Source organism: Schistocerca nitens, chromosome 4 (genome assembly GCF_023898315.1).
Source record: "Schistocerca nitens isolate TAMUIC-IGC-003100 chromosome 4, iqSchNite1.1, whole genome shotgun sequence".
NCBI classification, from domain to species: domain Eukaryota; kingdom Metazoa; phylum Arthropoda; class Insecta; order Orthoptera; family Acrididae; genus Schistocerca; species Schistocerca nitens.
This window is the reverse complement of record NC_064617.1, coordinates 736,386,430-736,404,535: the sequence shown is the minus strand read 5'-3', so window position 1 is coordinate 736,404,535 and position 18,106 is coordinate 736,386,430. Positions and strand designations below refer to the sequence as shown.

Genomic DNA, 18,106 nt, shown 5'->3' with positions numbered 1-18,106 from the left:
GAACAAGTTCACTTTTATCACATTTCCGCCCATATTTAAAATGAGAAGTCAAAATAAGTTTGTATATTATTATAATTTTATATATTATACTGACTTGTCAATGAATTCAGCAGTTACTCCAAATGTATCTGCCATAAAATCCAAAGTCAAGCTCTGATAGCATTGCAAAATTTGGGTATATGCTCTCAGTCGCATTTCTCGTATATAGTGACGATAGTGAGGGCTAAGGTAATAATCATGCTTAAGAAAGTCTTCCACTTGAGCTGGAACAAATATGACTACAATGTAGCATCATTATTGATATTTGAAATAATAATTTAAGATTAAGATATAAAAACATGCTGTCCAAATCTACATTGCACAAACAGTCCATTCAATTTGCAACAAAACAAAATTATTTTATGATGTTATCTCAGCATTACTGTTTCATTTTATATGTTAAAAGAGTCACTAGTCCACCAAATTAAGCATGTACGCTATGTAATATATGGAATTCTTGTACATAGGATGTACCTGGGAAGACTTGACTTCAAGCACCATTCAGTATCATTGCACTTTAAAAAAAAAATACTCAAAGGCATATAAAATGTCTGATAGATAGCAAACAAATTTTAAATCAAATAAGAAAACTCCTTCTATACAACAGATGAAATTTTAATATTAAACAAAACTTAAGTAGTGTAGAAGGCAAAGATATTCAATTTTACAAAATCTAAGTTTGTTTCTCTACAGACTGCATCACATACAGAGACAACTGAGTTTTGAACTGTTCTGATCATTTACTTCCACCAACTGCCAGTAGCCACAATTATTTAGGCTCCCAAGGAACATTGGATGATTGTAATTTCTCTCCTCCAGTCTCAGGACTGAAGACAACTCTCTCACACACACACACATAAACAGATCCCTTCCCATCCAGACTCCTTTTATTCCTCTTTCTGTATACATGAACATTACGGTAAATTATCTTTCTTGTGTCAAATGGATTGGCTAAGGGAAAAGCTATAGGAGAGTAATTTCATAACGATTTAATTGTGGCATATCAGACCACTGTAATCATTGATTGGATAGCTCTTTCTATATTACAGATGAATTTATAACTGAAAACAAGTAGCCTGGGTAATATAGAAAATGCAGATGCTTAATTTTGTTATAAAATCTGTTTCTCCGGTAGCACTATAATAATCTTTTTCATGACAGCAGGGATGGGTTATTAGAGGAGTAATTATTTGATCAACTGTAGTATAGCAGTGTGTTATAATCTTTAAATGGGCATGAGCCTCTGTTGGACTTTTGGAAGATGGCCTGAACTGCATAGGAACTGGGATAATCCCCTTGCTGGAAGGCTAAGAATGTACAACTTTTCCACCAAATGCACGCTTGATAGTCAACAATGATTTCCCTCCATGGAGTATACTGGGGGTTACCTGTAACATCACAGGAACTTTTGTTGCTGATATCTTGCCAAATATGTAACGAATATAGTTCAGCTAGATGAGCACACAGAATAGATCATCAAAGTCAAATTTCAGAGGAACTAGAATCTTACACCTCTGCATTACACAACATAGAATAAAAGATGAATGTTAATAGCAAAGTCAATATATATGCAGTGGCAGGTGGCATTGTTCAACATTGAAAAATGCTTAGGCAGTAATCAACCACATCTAGTTGAACTTATGAACCACTTTAGTGATTTACCAGAAGTTATACTGACACAGATCTTACAGTCCAGGCTGTACAGATCACACAGAAATAGAAGTAAAATTACATTTATTTATTTTGCTAAGTTTAAGAAAACATACAAAGAACAGTTTTGGTTGACACACAATCAGGAGCATATCTGACCTGGGATTCGGCTGTAGGAGGCAAGTCCAAGTGATTTTGCCATCTAGATTAAATTATTTCACACAACTAAACAGGAGAGTGAGATATTAAGACTTACTTGCCTTTTCAGGAATAAGATCAAGTCCTCACAATATTACAGAAGCTTTCCATTTAGACACAAATGTTAGTAATGGACACCAACGTCCACACAGTTGAGGCAACCCTGGATACTGCAGAGGAGGTAGAAACTCAAGATGAGCACTCATGTGATAACAAAGAACACACATTGCAAAAGAAAAGAAGTTCTAAGTGGAAATTAGTATGAGCAATCATTTCTCAGCTACAGTATTTGTAAATGTGAAGTTGATAGGACACATACCTAGCAAAGAAATAAAGAAATAGTATGTGCCTAGTCAGGACTTAGTAAATTTCTTGGCTTATCTAAAAATCAAAAATGGTTATGGAAATACAAAATCCATTTCACACAAAGCTAGAAGAATTACTTCAGAAGGATGGGAAGGAGTTTACAGATGATTTCATCAATCCAGAGATCAATATAACACTATAAATGAAAAATATGTGAGCAATACTGCACAGCAGCAATAATGCTTTGGTACTTTCAGAGAAATGGTTGGCTCAAATGGGGGTTAGCATTTTCTTCTGTCAACCACTTCAATTATAGGAAAAACTCATGCGAACTTAATTAGGAAAACTAAGCATTCAAATTTTACCTGTAAATACTTAGCAAATTACTTAGATCAGATATCCAGAGTAAGAACAGCCAATTCCAGAAAAGGACAAATAGTTGTTGGTAAATCCAGACTGTCCTTTATTATTGTTGCAAAGATGGTTAAAGAAAAAAGGGTTGAAACTGAAAGGATTCTCCAAACAGCAACAGGCGACAGCAGCTTGAAAAATAAAAAAAGTTTTTGATGAAGAAGTTGATGAAAAGGAGTTGTACTACTAGGGATGACTGGTTCAGGCAAAAACATTCCAGAGGATGTATGCAAAAAGTGTTTGGGTATCCTTCAGAAATAATAGGAGGTATTTTCATTTGAAATGAAGCCTCTAAAATATTTTTTAAAAAATTTTAATCACTGTTTCCACTTACTAATTTGGATAGCCAATATGAAGGAAACACTGACAGTGAGTAATGTTGTACTTATCAGAGACCAGATATATATATATTATAGAAGCCTACCATTGTCCTGCCTTGTAAAAATGTTTTACAGTCGACAGTTTAAATTATTAAAAATGAAAGGAGGTCACTATCTACATAATATTTCAATTCTCCCTACCCTCACCCCACACTACCCCCACCCCCCACTTTGCATTTTCCACCCCTTGAGGCAATTTATATGAAGGGGAATGTCTGTTTGCTTGTTGAACTTTTCATTAAAAAAGTAACAAAAGCAAAAATTTTAAAAATCTATGTTTCAAACTAAAATAACAGTGAATGAAAAAGCAATGGAGGCTGCTCATTTAGTCAGCTATCAGGTTGCTCAAGGTGGAGAAGCCTAATCAGTTGCAAAAAATCTTATTCAGCCTGCTGCTACTGAGATAGTAAAATGTATGTTGGTTAAAATCAGCATAAGAAATAGCAATGGCCCCTTTTTCAAATGACACAGTCAATATGACTTATTTTTCATCTCAAATAATGCAAATTTTCATTGTAAATGGATGAATCTAACAATGTAGCTCAACTAGGAGTATTAACAGTAATAGATGTCGGTAGAAAATGCATTACTAGAGGATCTTCCTTTATCCCAATCTCTACCACCACACACTACTGAACTCAAATACTTTGTCTCCTAAATTCTTTCCTTGAGAAGAATAAAATACCATGGACAAATGCTTTGATATCTGTATGACAGAGCAAAGCTCATAAGTTGTGCAATAAATGAGGCTGTATAGCTTATAAGAAACATTGCCAAAAACTGCCATTACATAGTCCATCAGTAGGCACTTGCTACAGAAGAATTGTCCTCCAATTGTAAGAATGTTGTTGATGGGGTCATCAAAATCATTAAGCTGATCAAATCTCAACCACTGAATAATTTCTTATCCAAAATTTTATGTGGTAAATGTACACACATTTCTTCCTTTCCATACTGAGGTCAGACAATTATTTTGAAGAACACAACTTCAAATTGAAAGGTCAGTTATTTAATAGAAATTGACTGCTTCAGGTTGCCTATTTATGTGACATTTTTCCAAAGATCAATTAACCTAATTTAATCATTCATGGCAAGCAAGTAAATGTAAATACTACCCACAAAAAATTCTTGCTTTAGGGAAAAAGAGATAATTTTGATAATTTGTATATATACTCCATTTCCCAACTATAAAAGGTGTTTCAGAAGAGAAAGAGTTTGAAACAGGAGAGACATTCACTGAAGAAGTTTTTCATCTGCTGAAAAATTTTAAAGCAGATTTTAATCTCTATTTTCTAAATGAACAGCAGATTAAATATCAAACTGAATTATGTTCAACAATTTCAGCACTACAATAAAAAGATATTTATTGAACTGACATCTGCTTCAATCATCATCAAAAGATAAATTTAAATTAATTCCATTAGTAGAATTTCGGTACCACTTCAAACATGACTATCTTCAACTGTTGTAAAATGCTATGTCAGTACTTTTACCATTTGCAATTACATATATGTGCAAAACAAGATTCTTAACTTGCGTGTTGAAAAACAATAAACACCACAACAAATTTGATGCCATAGCCATCATGAGTATTCAGTTTTTGTCTATGAAGCCTAATATTATGAATATATGTGAAAATAAGAACCAGTACCACTCATCTCATTAAAATTTATAACCACCATATGATTATGTTACTTTAAGTTTCTTTTACAACTTTTCAGTTAATTAAAAAAAATTGAAGCAGATAAATGCAATTTGAAATAACTGTAATTTTTGTTGCACATAATCAATATACAGAAGGCTGCATTAAAAACCAGGGTGGCTACTCAAATACTCAAACTTGAAAAAAATACCCTGAGAATTACATGTATGTGGAAGCCAGATGGAAGCTTCTGTTAATTAATGGTGGTTGAGGGGAGGCAGCGCATCTCACAACTCACAATGACGACTTTTCTTTCCTCTTGGCTAAGATATTTGACTGCAGTTATATTCATGTATCATTAACATATTTGAAATATTAAGTATTTTAAAATTTGTGATTTATAAAACCCAACAAAATCAAATTCCAATGCAAGGTTAGAAACACAGAATTCCCTGAGATTTTATGAAATTCCTGAAATTCCCTGAGATTTCCCTGATTTTTTACAAAGTGAAATGTAATTACCTGAGGATTTCAGGTTTTCAAGGTTCATCAGAAGATCACCAGCCTGAACACATACTATAGAAACAAACCAAGGGTTAGACAATACATGGGCTTTAAAAAGGATTACATTTATTGAAAAGATTCAGGAACTGTTTTAAATACTACTGAGTTAAAAGAAGAACTGAAAGAGGTATAACTCTTCAATTTCATCTACATTTGAACTTACAGTACTGAATAAGTTTGACTGACTTGTTACCTGAAATAGGACGAGAAGACCCTCATAGAGCTGTTGGTCTCAGTATGATGCTACAGACTTCTAGCAAAGAAACTCAGTGTAGATTGGTACCAAAAGAGAGTGGAAAGAAAAGAGTCTTGATGCTAGGCAGTGGACATGGGAGGGTTGTAGGCCACATGGCACAGGACAAATTAGGAACAGGGTACCAAGCCAAGTACTAGTCTTAGCTAGGTGACAGAGGACACAAGGAATCTATGCAAATATTTTGGCAAAGAGGATCAGGTTATTGTAGTAGGTGGAGAAAGGAACACCCTGACTAAGAAGTGTAACTACAGCACTATTTGACACTAGTTATATTTCACCTTCATGACACTGTAATTTTAATAGCCAGTTGAGTAATAGCTCCTCTAAACATTTCAGAGTTTTGGAAATAAAAAAATAACAATGAAATTTATCAGAACATAGAAAACATGTCAGAAACAATGAGGAAGTGTAGAAATGGCTCTGAGCACTATGGGACTCAACTGCTGAGGTCATTAGTCCCCTAGAACTTAGAACTAGTTAAACCTAACTAACCTAAGGACATCACAAACATCCATGCCCGAGGCAGGATTCGAACCTGCGACCGTAGCGGTCTTGCGATTCCAGACTGCAGCGCCTTTAACCGCACGGCCACTTCGGCCGGCAGGAAGTGTAGATTACTATATTTTGGACATATTTACAAAAGTAATGACAACAGACTAACAAACACAATTCCAAATGTCTTTTGGAAGAAAGTCAACAACCATCTAGTTCCAAAAGGTTGAGAAAGACTTGGAATGATACAATGTAAGAGAAGAAGAAGTAATAGAAAGAGAAAAGTTTGGAAGCAAAGTTTTAAAAAACATTTGATTTGATTTTTTTAATTTGGTTTAATGATCCAGCTTTCAAGCATTTTCCACCCAACTGATGTCTTACAATGTATAGCTACTATATGTTGAAGAAATATATATGGTTCATACTGGACACATTTAGTAGTCATTAAATATAAATGCAACATGCAGACAGACAAATGGAGAAACACTATCTGTTAACATAATACAATGCATGCTGACAAGGGAACCTCCCCATCGCACCCCCGTCAGATTTAGTTATAAGTTGGCACAGTGGATAGGCCTTCAAAAACTGAACACACATCAATCGAGAAAACAGGAAGAAGTTGTGTGGAGCTATGAAAAAATGAGCAAAATATATAAACTGAGTAGTCCATGTGGAAGATAAGCAACATCAAGGATAACAGAAACACAGGAGTGTCGTGGTCCTGTGGTTAGTGTGAGTAGCTGCAGAGCGAGAGGTCCTTGGTTCAAGTCTTTCCTCGAGTGAAAAGTTATTTTCAGTTTATGTGACAAACTATTATGTTTTCATCAGTGTTTTGGGAGTGATTATCACATCCACAAGAAAACCTAAATCGGGCAAGGTAGAAGAATCTTTTTACCCATTCGCCAAGTGTACAAGTTGGGTGGGTCGACAACAAATTCCTGTCATGTGACACACATGCCGTCACCAGAATATATCAGACGTGTTTTTCTGTGGAGGAATCGGTTGACCTATGACCTTGTGATCAAATGTTTTCGGTTCCCATTGGAGAGGCACGTTCTTTCGTCTACTAATCGCACAGTTTTGCGGTGCGGTCGCAAAACACAGACACTAAACATATTACAGTGAACAGTGACGTCAATGAACGAACGGACAGATCATAACTTTGCGAAAATAAAGAAAGAAAATTTTTCACCCAAGGGAAGACTTGAACCAAGGACATCTCACTCCGAAGCTGCTCACGCTAACCACGAGACCACGACGCTACTGTGCCTACGCTCTCCTTGATGTTGCCTATGTTGCACATGGACTACTCTGTTTGTATATTTTGCTTATTTTTTCATAGTTCCACACAACTTCTTCCTGTTTTCTTGATTGATGTGTGTTCAGTTTTTCAAGGCCTATCCACTGTGCCAACTTATAACTAAATCTGAGGGGGGTGGGATGGGGAGGTTCCCTTGTGAGAAAAACACTATAATAAACATAAATGAAATATGCTGGATACATGTTAATCTTTAAGTATAAATGCAGTATGAAAATAAAGCACAACAGTATTATGCAATAACAGTTCTGGAAAATCTCAAGTAATATTGTTGTCATATCACACAGCAGCTTTAGTAGATTAGATAATTTTTATTATGCATTTCAGATTCTTCTATTGTGTAAAAGGCTTTTTGTTCACGCCACATTTTTGGAACATCTCTGAAGATATTCAGTGATACACTGTGTGCTGTAAGTGCTAACATATTAAACAACTGTATGTCTATGTACGGGTTTTGGGTTTTTTTTAAGTCTAACAACCGAAATGTCCATCATCAGCCTTTGACATGTGTCATGGTTATGTATAGACTCTCACAGTTTATGGCTGTCTTGGCTTTCCTTGATATGCACCAAGCAGTTGAGAATAAACAGTGTTGCAACTGTCCAGTAATTTGAGGTCTTTAAAGTATTCTCTACATGACACAGGGTTTCTTAGTCTACCAATAAAGCTAATGGCCTTTTTCTGCCAAATAAAACTTCTTTTTGCTCTAAGGAATTGCCCCATAACAGCACTGCATACTGAGGTGGCTGTAAAAAAAGGCATAATAGGAATTCTAGTTTGGTTAGAAAACAGGCAACTCATGCTAACTTTTTGCAAATAGAATGCTTCCAAGGGAGGAATTAAAATGTAAAGAGCACAGTCTGAAAAAAATGAAAAAGAAGAGGAAGAGAAAACAGGAGATGAAAAATTGAAATTTGGATATGGTCCCAAGAAGGCCCTATTGCAGGAAAGAGAAGATGTTTGCCTCAGTGTTTCCATGATCATTCTTGACGCTGTAGTAATACATTCACTAAGTCCACTGAAAAAGGAAGTCTGAATGACAATTGACCCAAAGCTATAAACAACATACTAAACTTACCAAGATTTTTGAAGAATTCCGCATAATGACAGTCATATAGAGACATCACATAGTCTTTCATGAAACGGTCATTATGCAAAACTTCCAAAACTTCAGAGTTTTTTATAATCTGGAAAGAAACACATGGATCATTGAAGAATATACAGCAAAAGACTCTCCAAAATAATCAGTTACTAATCCAGAGCTTTTCTTCCATATGGTATTTTTGCCTTCCATACAACACACACACACACACACACACAGAGAGAGAGAGAGAGAGAGAGAGAGAGAGAGAGAGACAGAGAGAGAGAGAGATGTGGGGCAGGTGGCCCAAAACGATATCATTTGTAATTACCTCCTCTATATTGCTCAGCCTCTCCCCTATCTGTCTTATTGTTAGTACACACTCAGACCTCAAGCTTTTGTCTGTGTTATTAGATGTCTTAGGCCAGACCTCAAGCTTTCGCATGTGTTATTAGATATCTTAGGCACAATCTATTTTCCTGACATGTAAATCTCTTAAAGGTGTGTTTTAACAATAGACTGGCATTTTAGTTGTCTCTTGCAAAGCCTTTCATGGAATTCTTGCATATTATGCACAATCTTGTAAGAAGTAAGCTTAGAGTCACTTCAAGGTGCCAACATACAATACTAAAAAATTCCTGACATGTAAATCTCTTAAAGGTGTGTTTTAACAATAGACTGGCACTTTAGTTGTCTCTTGCAAAGCCTTTCATGGAATTCTTGCATATTATGCACAATCTTGTAAGAAGTAAGCTTAGTACAGCAGAGTCACTTCAAGGTGGCAACATACAATACTAAAATATTTCATTCTTCCTACTACAGATCAGCACTATTTCTTACCACCATTACACAAATATCACACACCTCACTACATAATTTATGTATTTCCTCATTCTTATCTTTTGTTCTTAATTCATTTTCAAATTTAATTTAAAAACCATCTCACTGATTACCAGAATTTCTTTCATTCATGTCCTTGCCTGTCTACATTATGTCACAATGCTTTCTTTAAATAAAGTAATGTACTCATATTTTATTAAAGAAGATTAGGTAGAATTCATTGTTCACTTTGACTGCCTCATGGCATATGCAATATTATTTTTCTGAGTTCAAAAGCATGTAGTACGAACAACATTATTTGTGATATTCATGCAGGAATGTCCTGCAGAATCCTTTGGAAGTAACTGGGACAAAATATACTTAGTGTTTTTCTGTACATTTAATCCTTATTTAAATTTGAGTGAATAACATTCTCTTTCAATCCAACAGTTCAGTTCACAGGATCAGTACCAGCAATAAGAACAGTCTATATGATGCTTTAAGTCAATTACTAACATCACTAAAGTGTCTGTTATTCAGGAATAATTTCCAATAATTTGCTAGCAGTTATGTGATGCCTGACTACTAATAAAGTACAAGTTAAAATGAGTCCAAAAAAATTCATTTTTTGTCTAGCTCCTCCTACTCCACTAACGTATTTCTTAGCAGGTGCAGTATATGTACATACTATTTAATATCGCATTCTCACAGTGAAGATTGAGGCATAATTTGTAGATAACAGGGATTAATGAATATGTAGTTAATTTCCTTAGACAATTTGTACTTGTGGCTTGTTTCACAGGTTTCAGAAATGTCATGTACACAATAGTACACAACCAAGGGGCTTGGGGCACATAAGTTAGCTGTTGATTAAGCATCACATGGTTCAATCCAATGAGGATCCGTGCCCAGAATTCGATTAATATCCACCACTGATATTTCTTGTAACTAAAAAAATACTGATTTTATGTCAAAGGTTTTTTCTGCCTGTGTTACCACAGTTTGTATTGAACTGGCATGACATCTACATAAATAATGAATGGATGAAACTGTAAATTATTATCTGGATTGATAAGGGTATTTTCGAGCTGTCTACTACTGAGCACATCTGGTGGAAGCATGGGGAGGAGGAAGGGGGGGGGGGTGCTCGTTACAACTTCCGTTAGAGTATAATGGCCTATGGTTAATAACAATTACTCTTTATTAAGTCAAAGTTGATATAAAGGAAGGCGTGTACATATAATATGATGTGAATAACATCTGAATCGTATCTCACTGTAGTACAACCTCAATGCAGTGATACAATATCTGTAACAAAGCACAAAAACAACTTTTTCTGATACCTGTATTATGATGGGATATCCGCTCATACCCACGACAAGGACCAAACTGATTTTCTACTTTACCATTAACAATACAAGGTGCAATCTGCTTACTTTCAGAAGAAATATGAGTATCTCATATTTCACAAACAATGTATTTTCTGTGAAAATTTAGTTTCTCCCAGATCATAAAATGTTAAAATAGCTATAGAAATGGAGCTGGATGAAGTATTTGACAACTGCTGGTATTTCAACAAATTTGTAATGCATCAAAGAACTAAATTAAATATGAAAAATAAATCTTGAAGCTAGGTCCTTTGTTGGTACGTACTACTCTTGATGATACATCAATGGTCCTTTTTTTTAGTATGCAATACTATTGATGTTAGATCAATTCTATATGCATCAATTGTGCTTTATCCATTCCATATGTACCAATCATGCTTTAAATAACAGCATAAATGGCCAGTATCCTAGCCCCAGTATTCTTCTAAGTGGCCAGGCCCCAAAGTGTTAAAGGTTGCACCAAGGATGATTTTGCTTTGTTTAAGGAGGGTGTCCATCATATTCCTTGCTGTTGTGGCATGTCATATATTGGTCAGACAATAAGGACCTTTGAAGATCAGTGTACTGAGTGTAAGCATCACTTATGCTTACAACAGCTGAGCAAATCTGCTATTGCAGTACTATGACTTGGGACTGGTCACTCTATGGAATATAACAACATGCATATTTTGGAATATAACAACATGCAGATTTTGGCATGAACTTCCAGCTACTGGATAGTGTTATTAAGGAAGCAGTTGCGATTACATTGCCATGTGAGCTTATGAATAGTAATTGAGGTTCTTGCTTAAATTCTGGATGGAATCCTGCTCTCTCCTTCCTTATATAACAAAGGGACATAATTAACACTACCGCACCCATTGATTATTAATACTCACTATTGATAACTCCTGACATTGGTTATCTTTGGTTTCAGCTGTACTATAGTGCGCTCCATTTACGACGGCGGCCAAGTTTAGGTTCTTTCTGCACATCCGACGTCACAAAACACAGTCAGCCAATGAACAGAGAATGACGTTGCCAGAGCTCGACTGCAGTGCAGAGCACGGACAGACGAGTGGCTTCAGTCTTAGAAATTTTCAGTCGTAAATAAAGTAATTGAACAAAAGCAATGTCTTGATAGCAGATTTTCTTTTATAGAAAGTTTGGAAAAAGCATTCTTTATACCAATTACTTCATATTCTATTAATTAATTAAACCAAACAAGCAACAAGCCTCCTAACTCAGGCGATAGCAAGAAAAGGTGTTTGTATCCTTCTCACGAACAGCTTTTTCGCAATAAAGAACAGCGGTAATTCTTTATTTCCTATTGCACTTCGACGAAACATGAATAATTCATAGTCATAGCAACAGTGTTTGTCGATATTTTGCATGGTATTTTAGAGTCCTCCAGGACTTCTTTCGATCGCCGAGATGGATTAGCGTAGTGGTTAAAGTGTTTGGATGCTAAGTGCAAGGTTGTGAGTTCAAATGTTGTTTGATGCTTAATATTTTATTTATTTAAAAACAATATTGAAGTGTCTTACTTCAGGAATTTTATTCGTTTGAATGTAATTTTTTGAAATTTCTAGTGCTCTGTCTCTTCATTATAACCATAATAAGTTTTCGGTTTTTCTAATTTTGTCCTCCAATATTTCTTTTCTCAGCAATTAAAAACAATGAAAAGGGACACATACAATATTCATGTTATCTGTTTTGTTTGTGTATCTTCTCTTCCGCAGTCGCTGTTTTACTATTCATATTGAGATATATTCTTTTCGACAGTATTAAAAGTATTATTTAGAGCAGAATTTCGGCTTGTACATTGCCGAGCTACTTGATTGTCTGACGCAATTCTTTGCCTCGCTGCTTTGGCAACATCATCGTATTCAATGTTTTCATCAACTGATCTGTTTTGGCCAGTGTTGGCTGTCCGTTTTGACAAACACAAATTGTTTGCGCACTGCGCCTCACTAACAATATATTTTAGTTTCTATGTGTTATTACGTCCACAATTCAGTTTTGTGTACTTCGCCAATTTTGTTTTAATCAGAACTTTTTAGAAAAAAGCGAAATGACTGTGGTATAAATAAAACTTTTATTACAGTCTCGAAAGACGGAATATTTCTCAATATTACATACGACACCTATCTGCTACTTAAATTAACTGAGATATTGTTATACAGTAAATTTTATATGAAATTTAGGTATCTTGTCCACATTTCATTCTCAACATTGTGACAACAAAAATCGACCATACGGAAAGTATACACTATGGACTTTTACCTCTGCAAACTCTTCAAAATTTCGTGCAATGGTTTACTACATTTAATGCTATACAATAACTGCGTTGAACATCGAAACAAAATTAAGTTATTTATGGGGGAAGGTATCAGTCAAGAAGATGTGTAAAAATCAAATTTTTGGGCCAAATAGGTTTTGTGAAATCGAATGATACTTGTGTCAAAGCAGTCATAACACCATGTGTCAGTAGAGGCGAGCAGTGCAGTGATGACAAAATCGCGCACAGCGCGGAATGCGGGGAGCACGTCTCTGTAGCAGCGAAAGGGTTAATGCGGAAGTGGTGGCGTTACTTCATAAACTGCGTGCTCCCCCCTAAACATAAGTTTGCGAACTATGCTATACTATGGCACTGCTTTTTTTTGGCGCGTGCGTCGTTTGTCAATGCAGCAATCTCCTGCGTCTGGGCGGGCATGCGCAAGCCGCCAAAATAAAAGAATTGAACTATAGTGCTCACAGTGTGTGTGTGTGTGTGTGTGTGTGTGTGTGTGTGTGTGTGTGCGCGCGCGCGCGCGCCTTGAAAATCAGAGGATGTGCACCATTCAAAATATCAATGGTTGTCATAGACATCTCCCAGCTCCCTTCCCTTAAGTTATTTGCATGTATTTTCTATATTAAGGTGATATTTACTGTTAATTGTTTTATTAAGATGCAACATATGACAGTAAGGGGTCTGCAGAAATGCAGCAAACAGAAGTGTGCCAATTTTCTTTTTGTGGTGTGTGTGAGACTCACAAATGGGAATTCTTTTCAAGCACAAACTACATCACTGATAATCCTTCATGTTGTCAAGCATGGATGGGAACCTTCAGATGTGATGGATGAGACCAAAGGTGAACCACATATTCATCCTATCCAAGTCTAATGATATACTTCTGGGTACATCTGCCTAGTTTCCATCCAACAAGGGTGATACAAACATAACTTCAAATTACCAGCAATCAAGCAATTGTAGATTGGCAGTCCGGCATTGTAAAACCAACAGAAAATGGAATAAACATTCTGACTGAAGATTTCCCTCTTCTGGTGGTTGTGACCTGGAAGTTGGGGAAGGAGGGCAGTGAGTGACAGTGAAGAGGAATGAGACTAATGCATTGTAGATGCTGTAGAAAAAGTGTACTTGAACTGTTATCCATTTCATTTCATAATGCTTAACCCCTGACTTTGAGTGACAGAGGAGAGGAATGAGGCTGTTGTATTGTGGATGCTGGAGAAAGAGGGTAATTGAATTATTATCCATTTGAAAATGACTGATCTCTGACTTTGAGCTCATATTCTGGATATGTTGAATGATGAACACCAATGTTTGTACTTTGCTAGAATTGTTGAAATGCCTACTTTTATTTAGAGTATGAATATTACATTTTAGTTGTAAATGGAGTGACATACATGGTAATATTTAAGAGAAACAGTGCTTTTTTGAGCATTTTTTGGTGAGTGTCAAATTTGAGGAGTCATGTAAGTCTGATCACAAGTAGGAGAAACATTTCCTTTGCACAGTTTAAAGATACAGCCATTCTCTACTTACAGGTGAATGTTCATTGCTCTCCAATTAATTGTTTTGTCCTAATAATGGTGGAAGTAGATTGCCACAGTTCACCTAATGATAATATGTATCAACAAGGCAAAAAGTTTAAATGGAAGCTCTGTTGTTGCCTTTCACAGCTATTATGTTTCTACGCACATTAATCTACTAAGTGCTAATATCATGTGTTTTATTTATTTGCTTTTGGCTCTACATGCACTGTGCGCTCATGTGCTACGTTGATGGACCTCTGAACAGTATTTCCACTTTATTGATCATTGTCGCAGTGTTTACTTCGTGGAAAGATAAGAAATGATCAGATAGGAAACAACTGTGCAATCCATCACTGTTTTGTACTTCTGTTAGACAATCTTCATGACATAATTTGTTGTCAAAAACAGGACATAAGCAGTTCCATATCACAGCCAGTAAAAAGAACTTCTAAATGTGTTGGTATTAGTTTAAGTACAGTCAAATGAATTTTGAGAGAGATAGGGAAACTTCACATTTTGTATCACAAAAAAGGATTACTGGCAGATAATAGAAGTTTTCATTGGACAAGTTTCCAAACGAAGTTGTAAGCGGGAAAATCAATGACTTCTATGTGGAAAAGCAGGTTCCAATAGTAGCTACAGTATTGGAAAGTTAAAAACTGAACTGGAACACTTTCTTGATATGAGTGAAACAATCTCTCGGTATTCTATTCAGAAACTGGGCTTCAGACCCAAAAAGTTCAACAAATAAACCTGTGCAGATGGAAAACAACCAAGCAGCACGAAAAATAGATTAGTTCTTGCATGAAATACGACACTTGCCAACGAGATAGATTTTTTATTATACTGATGGGAGTTGATGTAGTGTAGATCATTCCAGAAAGTTTGGACACCAGGAACAAATAAAAATGCCTTTTACATCAGTAAATGTGTACAATTATCATAGCGCAAGTGTTCAAGGGCAGAATGGCTTGAAAGGAGGAATTCAAGCACCACCTGGTTCTGGAAAAAGGGTTATATGATGCCACATTGGGAACGATGATGGGTTCAGTCAAAATGCTGCCTTATGTTTTATTGGGCAACAAGGAGGTCCAGATTATCATTCTGAGATCAGGTACTATGAAGAGTGGTTTAGGAGATTTCTCAAAAAATTACCAAACAGATCAGGCTCAATATTGCACAATGACAAATCCAGTATCAGTAAATCCATCAATGAAATGGAGGAATGATTATTTTATTAAATGGATAGAAAGCAATAATGTAGAGCTTCCATCTATGCCACATCATATGAGGAATTTACTACAGCCAGCCCACTGGAATATGTGCAGCTGGACTTCAGGTCATGAGAATACCTTATGAAAGTGTAATGTGCTCAGTGGACAGGGAAATTAAATGTCCTAACTGGGAGATGAAGAAGCTTGCACAGGATAGAGTAGCATGGAGAGCTGCATCAAACCAGTCTCAGGACTGAAGACCACAACAACAACATGGTACACTGTGAATTCATCAGCACTGAACTTATTTGGGCATTTGTCAAGAACAAGACAGCAATAGGGAGAAAAGAATTTTAAGGTAAATGATACTTTACTGTTGTGTTGCTTTACTCCAGAAAGTGCCTGGAGGCATTCAGTGAGTCTTGTACACAAACGTGAAAACAGTTATCCACAAAGAGCTCACTGTCCTGAAACAGCAACAGGCCCACTGCTGATTCAAGTAGATGACTGAAGCAGTGACAGTGAGACCTCAGACAACAGCAAAAGCAATTAAGGTAGGTCTTATTTCATTCCATCATTCTTTCCTGCAAAATTTAATTGAGCTAAATTGTTTTCCATTTACTGTTAAAATGTATAATACATTTCATTGTTCATTTATTGAAATCTGCTAGTATATCAAGCAATCAGAATGCTAGAGTAAAATTGCCATTATTCCTGGTGAATAAGCACTTATCACCAATTAAAACAAAAGCAGTGCACTGGTGTGACAACCAGGCTCCATCACAACCTAACTTGTACTACACTGTTAGATTTAAAAAAAGCCTTCGACTCAGTCACACATGAAATAATGATTTAAAAACTAGAACATTATGGTATTGTAGATAAACCATTACAATTTTTTCAATCATACTTAACCAATAGGGTACAATTAGTAAAAACAAACTATCAAAAGTCAACACCCATGAAAGTAAAGAGAGGAATTCCACAAGGCTCAGTGCTTGGCCCTTTCCTGTTCATTGTTTACATCAATGACTTCTCAAATTATATGCCATGCAACAATGCACTGTATGCTGATGATATGACACTAATAACAGATGGAGAAAATCTGCAAGATGTCATGGAATACAACAAAGTAGTAACTGAAATGAGCAGTGACTGGTGCAGAGTCAATCTTTTATCAATAAACAAATTGAAAACTTAAGAAATTTACTTCACCCTGAAACCAATAGAACAGAATACAAAAAATGTCAAGTTACTAGGTTTACATATAGATCAAAAACTTACATGGGACAGACACACAAATCATCTATGTGGCAAACTTGCTCGAACTCTCTTTCTATTACACAAGCTGAGACACGTTATCAGTAAAAATCTGCTAACCTCCACATACTTTGCTTTTTTCCATTCACAACTGCAATACCGGGTACTTCTTTGGGGTAACTCAGTGGGTTCAAGTACCATCTTCAAGTGGCAGAAGAAAGCAGTCAGGTGCATTTTAGGACTAGCACCAAGACAAAGTTGCAAAAACCATTTTCAAGAACTAAAGATAATGACACTACCTAGTATCTACATTTATAATTGTTTAATATATGCTAAATAGAATGTAAAGAACTTTAACTTAAGATCTGAAGTGCATGTTCATAATACTCGAAATAATAGTAACATAGACCTACCATACACAAGGCTGACATTGACACAAAAGAGCCATAAACACCTTAGCTTAAAATTTTATAACAAACTCCCAAAAACTGTGAGCGAACTACCGATGAATAACTTTAAGCAGACAATAGAAGTGTGGCTCAAATGTACACCATATTACTCACTTGATGAGTTTCTAAACAGTGACACAAAAGAGATATGCTAGATATGCTACATGAAACAAAAAACTGCCATGTGAATTATACATATATGTTTGTGACAGTAATGTACCAGCAAAGACTTTTTACATGGATACGTAAGATGTACCATAAATATATCTTGATACTATTGTATATTTAACTGTTATGATGTATTATTATTATTATTCTTTACTTTCTCAGACGTTTTTAAGTCTGGTTAAAAATGAAAAGTGACGCGGACCTTGATCAGGCGTCACTTCCTTTTAACTGTATGGTATGTGTTATATTGCATTTAGGAACTTTCGGGTAATTGAACATGTATCAATAATTACGGATTTCTGTAGTTGTATATATATGTTTGGATGTAGCTGTATTGCATTGATGTACTGGTGGATATTGTGTGGTATGACTCCTGTAGTTGATAGTATAATTGGTATGATGTCAACTTTATCCTGATGCCACATGTCTTTGACTTCCTCAGCCAGTTGGATGTATTTTTCAATTTTTTCTCCTGTTTTCTTTTGTATATTTGTTGTATTGGGTATGGATATTTCGATTAGTTGTGTTAATTTCTTCTTTTTATTGGTGAGTATGATGTCAGGTTTGTTATGTGGCGTTGTTTTATCTGTTATAATGGTTCTGTTCCAGTATAATTTGTATTCATCATTCTCCAGTACATTTTGTGGTGCATACTTGTATGTAGGAACTT

General features: G+C 35.7%; 1 protein-coding gene across 1 annotated transcript in view; it reads right to left on the bottom strand.

Moving 5' to 3' along the window:
• LOC126252943 (26S proteasome non-ATPase regulatory subunit 6-like) overlaps positions 1-18,106 on the bottom strand; it is a 138,613-nt gene that overhangs the window by 15,714 nt on the left and 104,793 nt on the right. Inside the window, exons 5-6 of the mRNA XM_049953952.1 lie at positions 8,338-8,446; positions 95-263 (exon numbers count right to left, since the gene is read on the bottom strand). Of these exons, the coding sequence (XP_049809909.1) occupies positions 95-263; positions 8,338-8,446 (278 nt within the window). The remainder of the gene's footprint in view (positions 1-94; positions 264-8,337; positions 8,447-18,106) is intronic.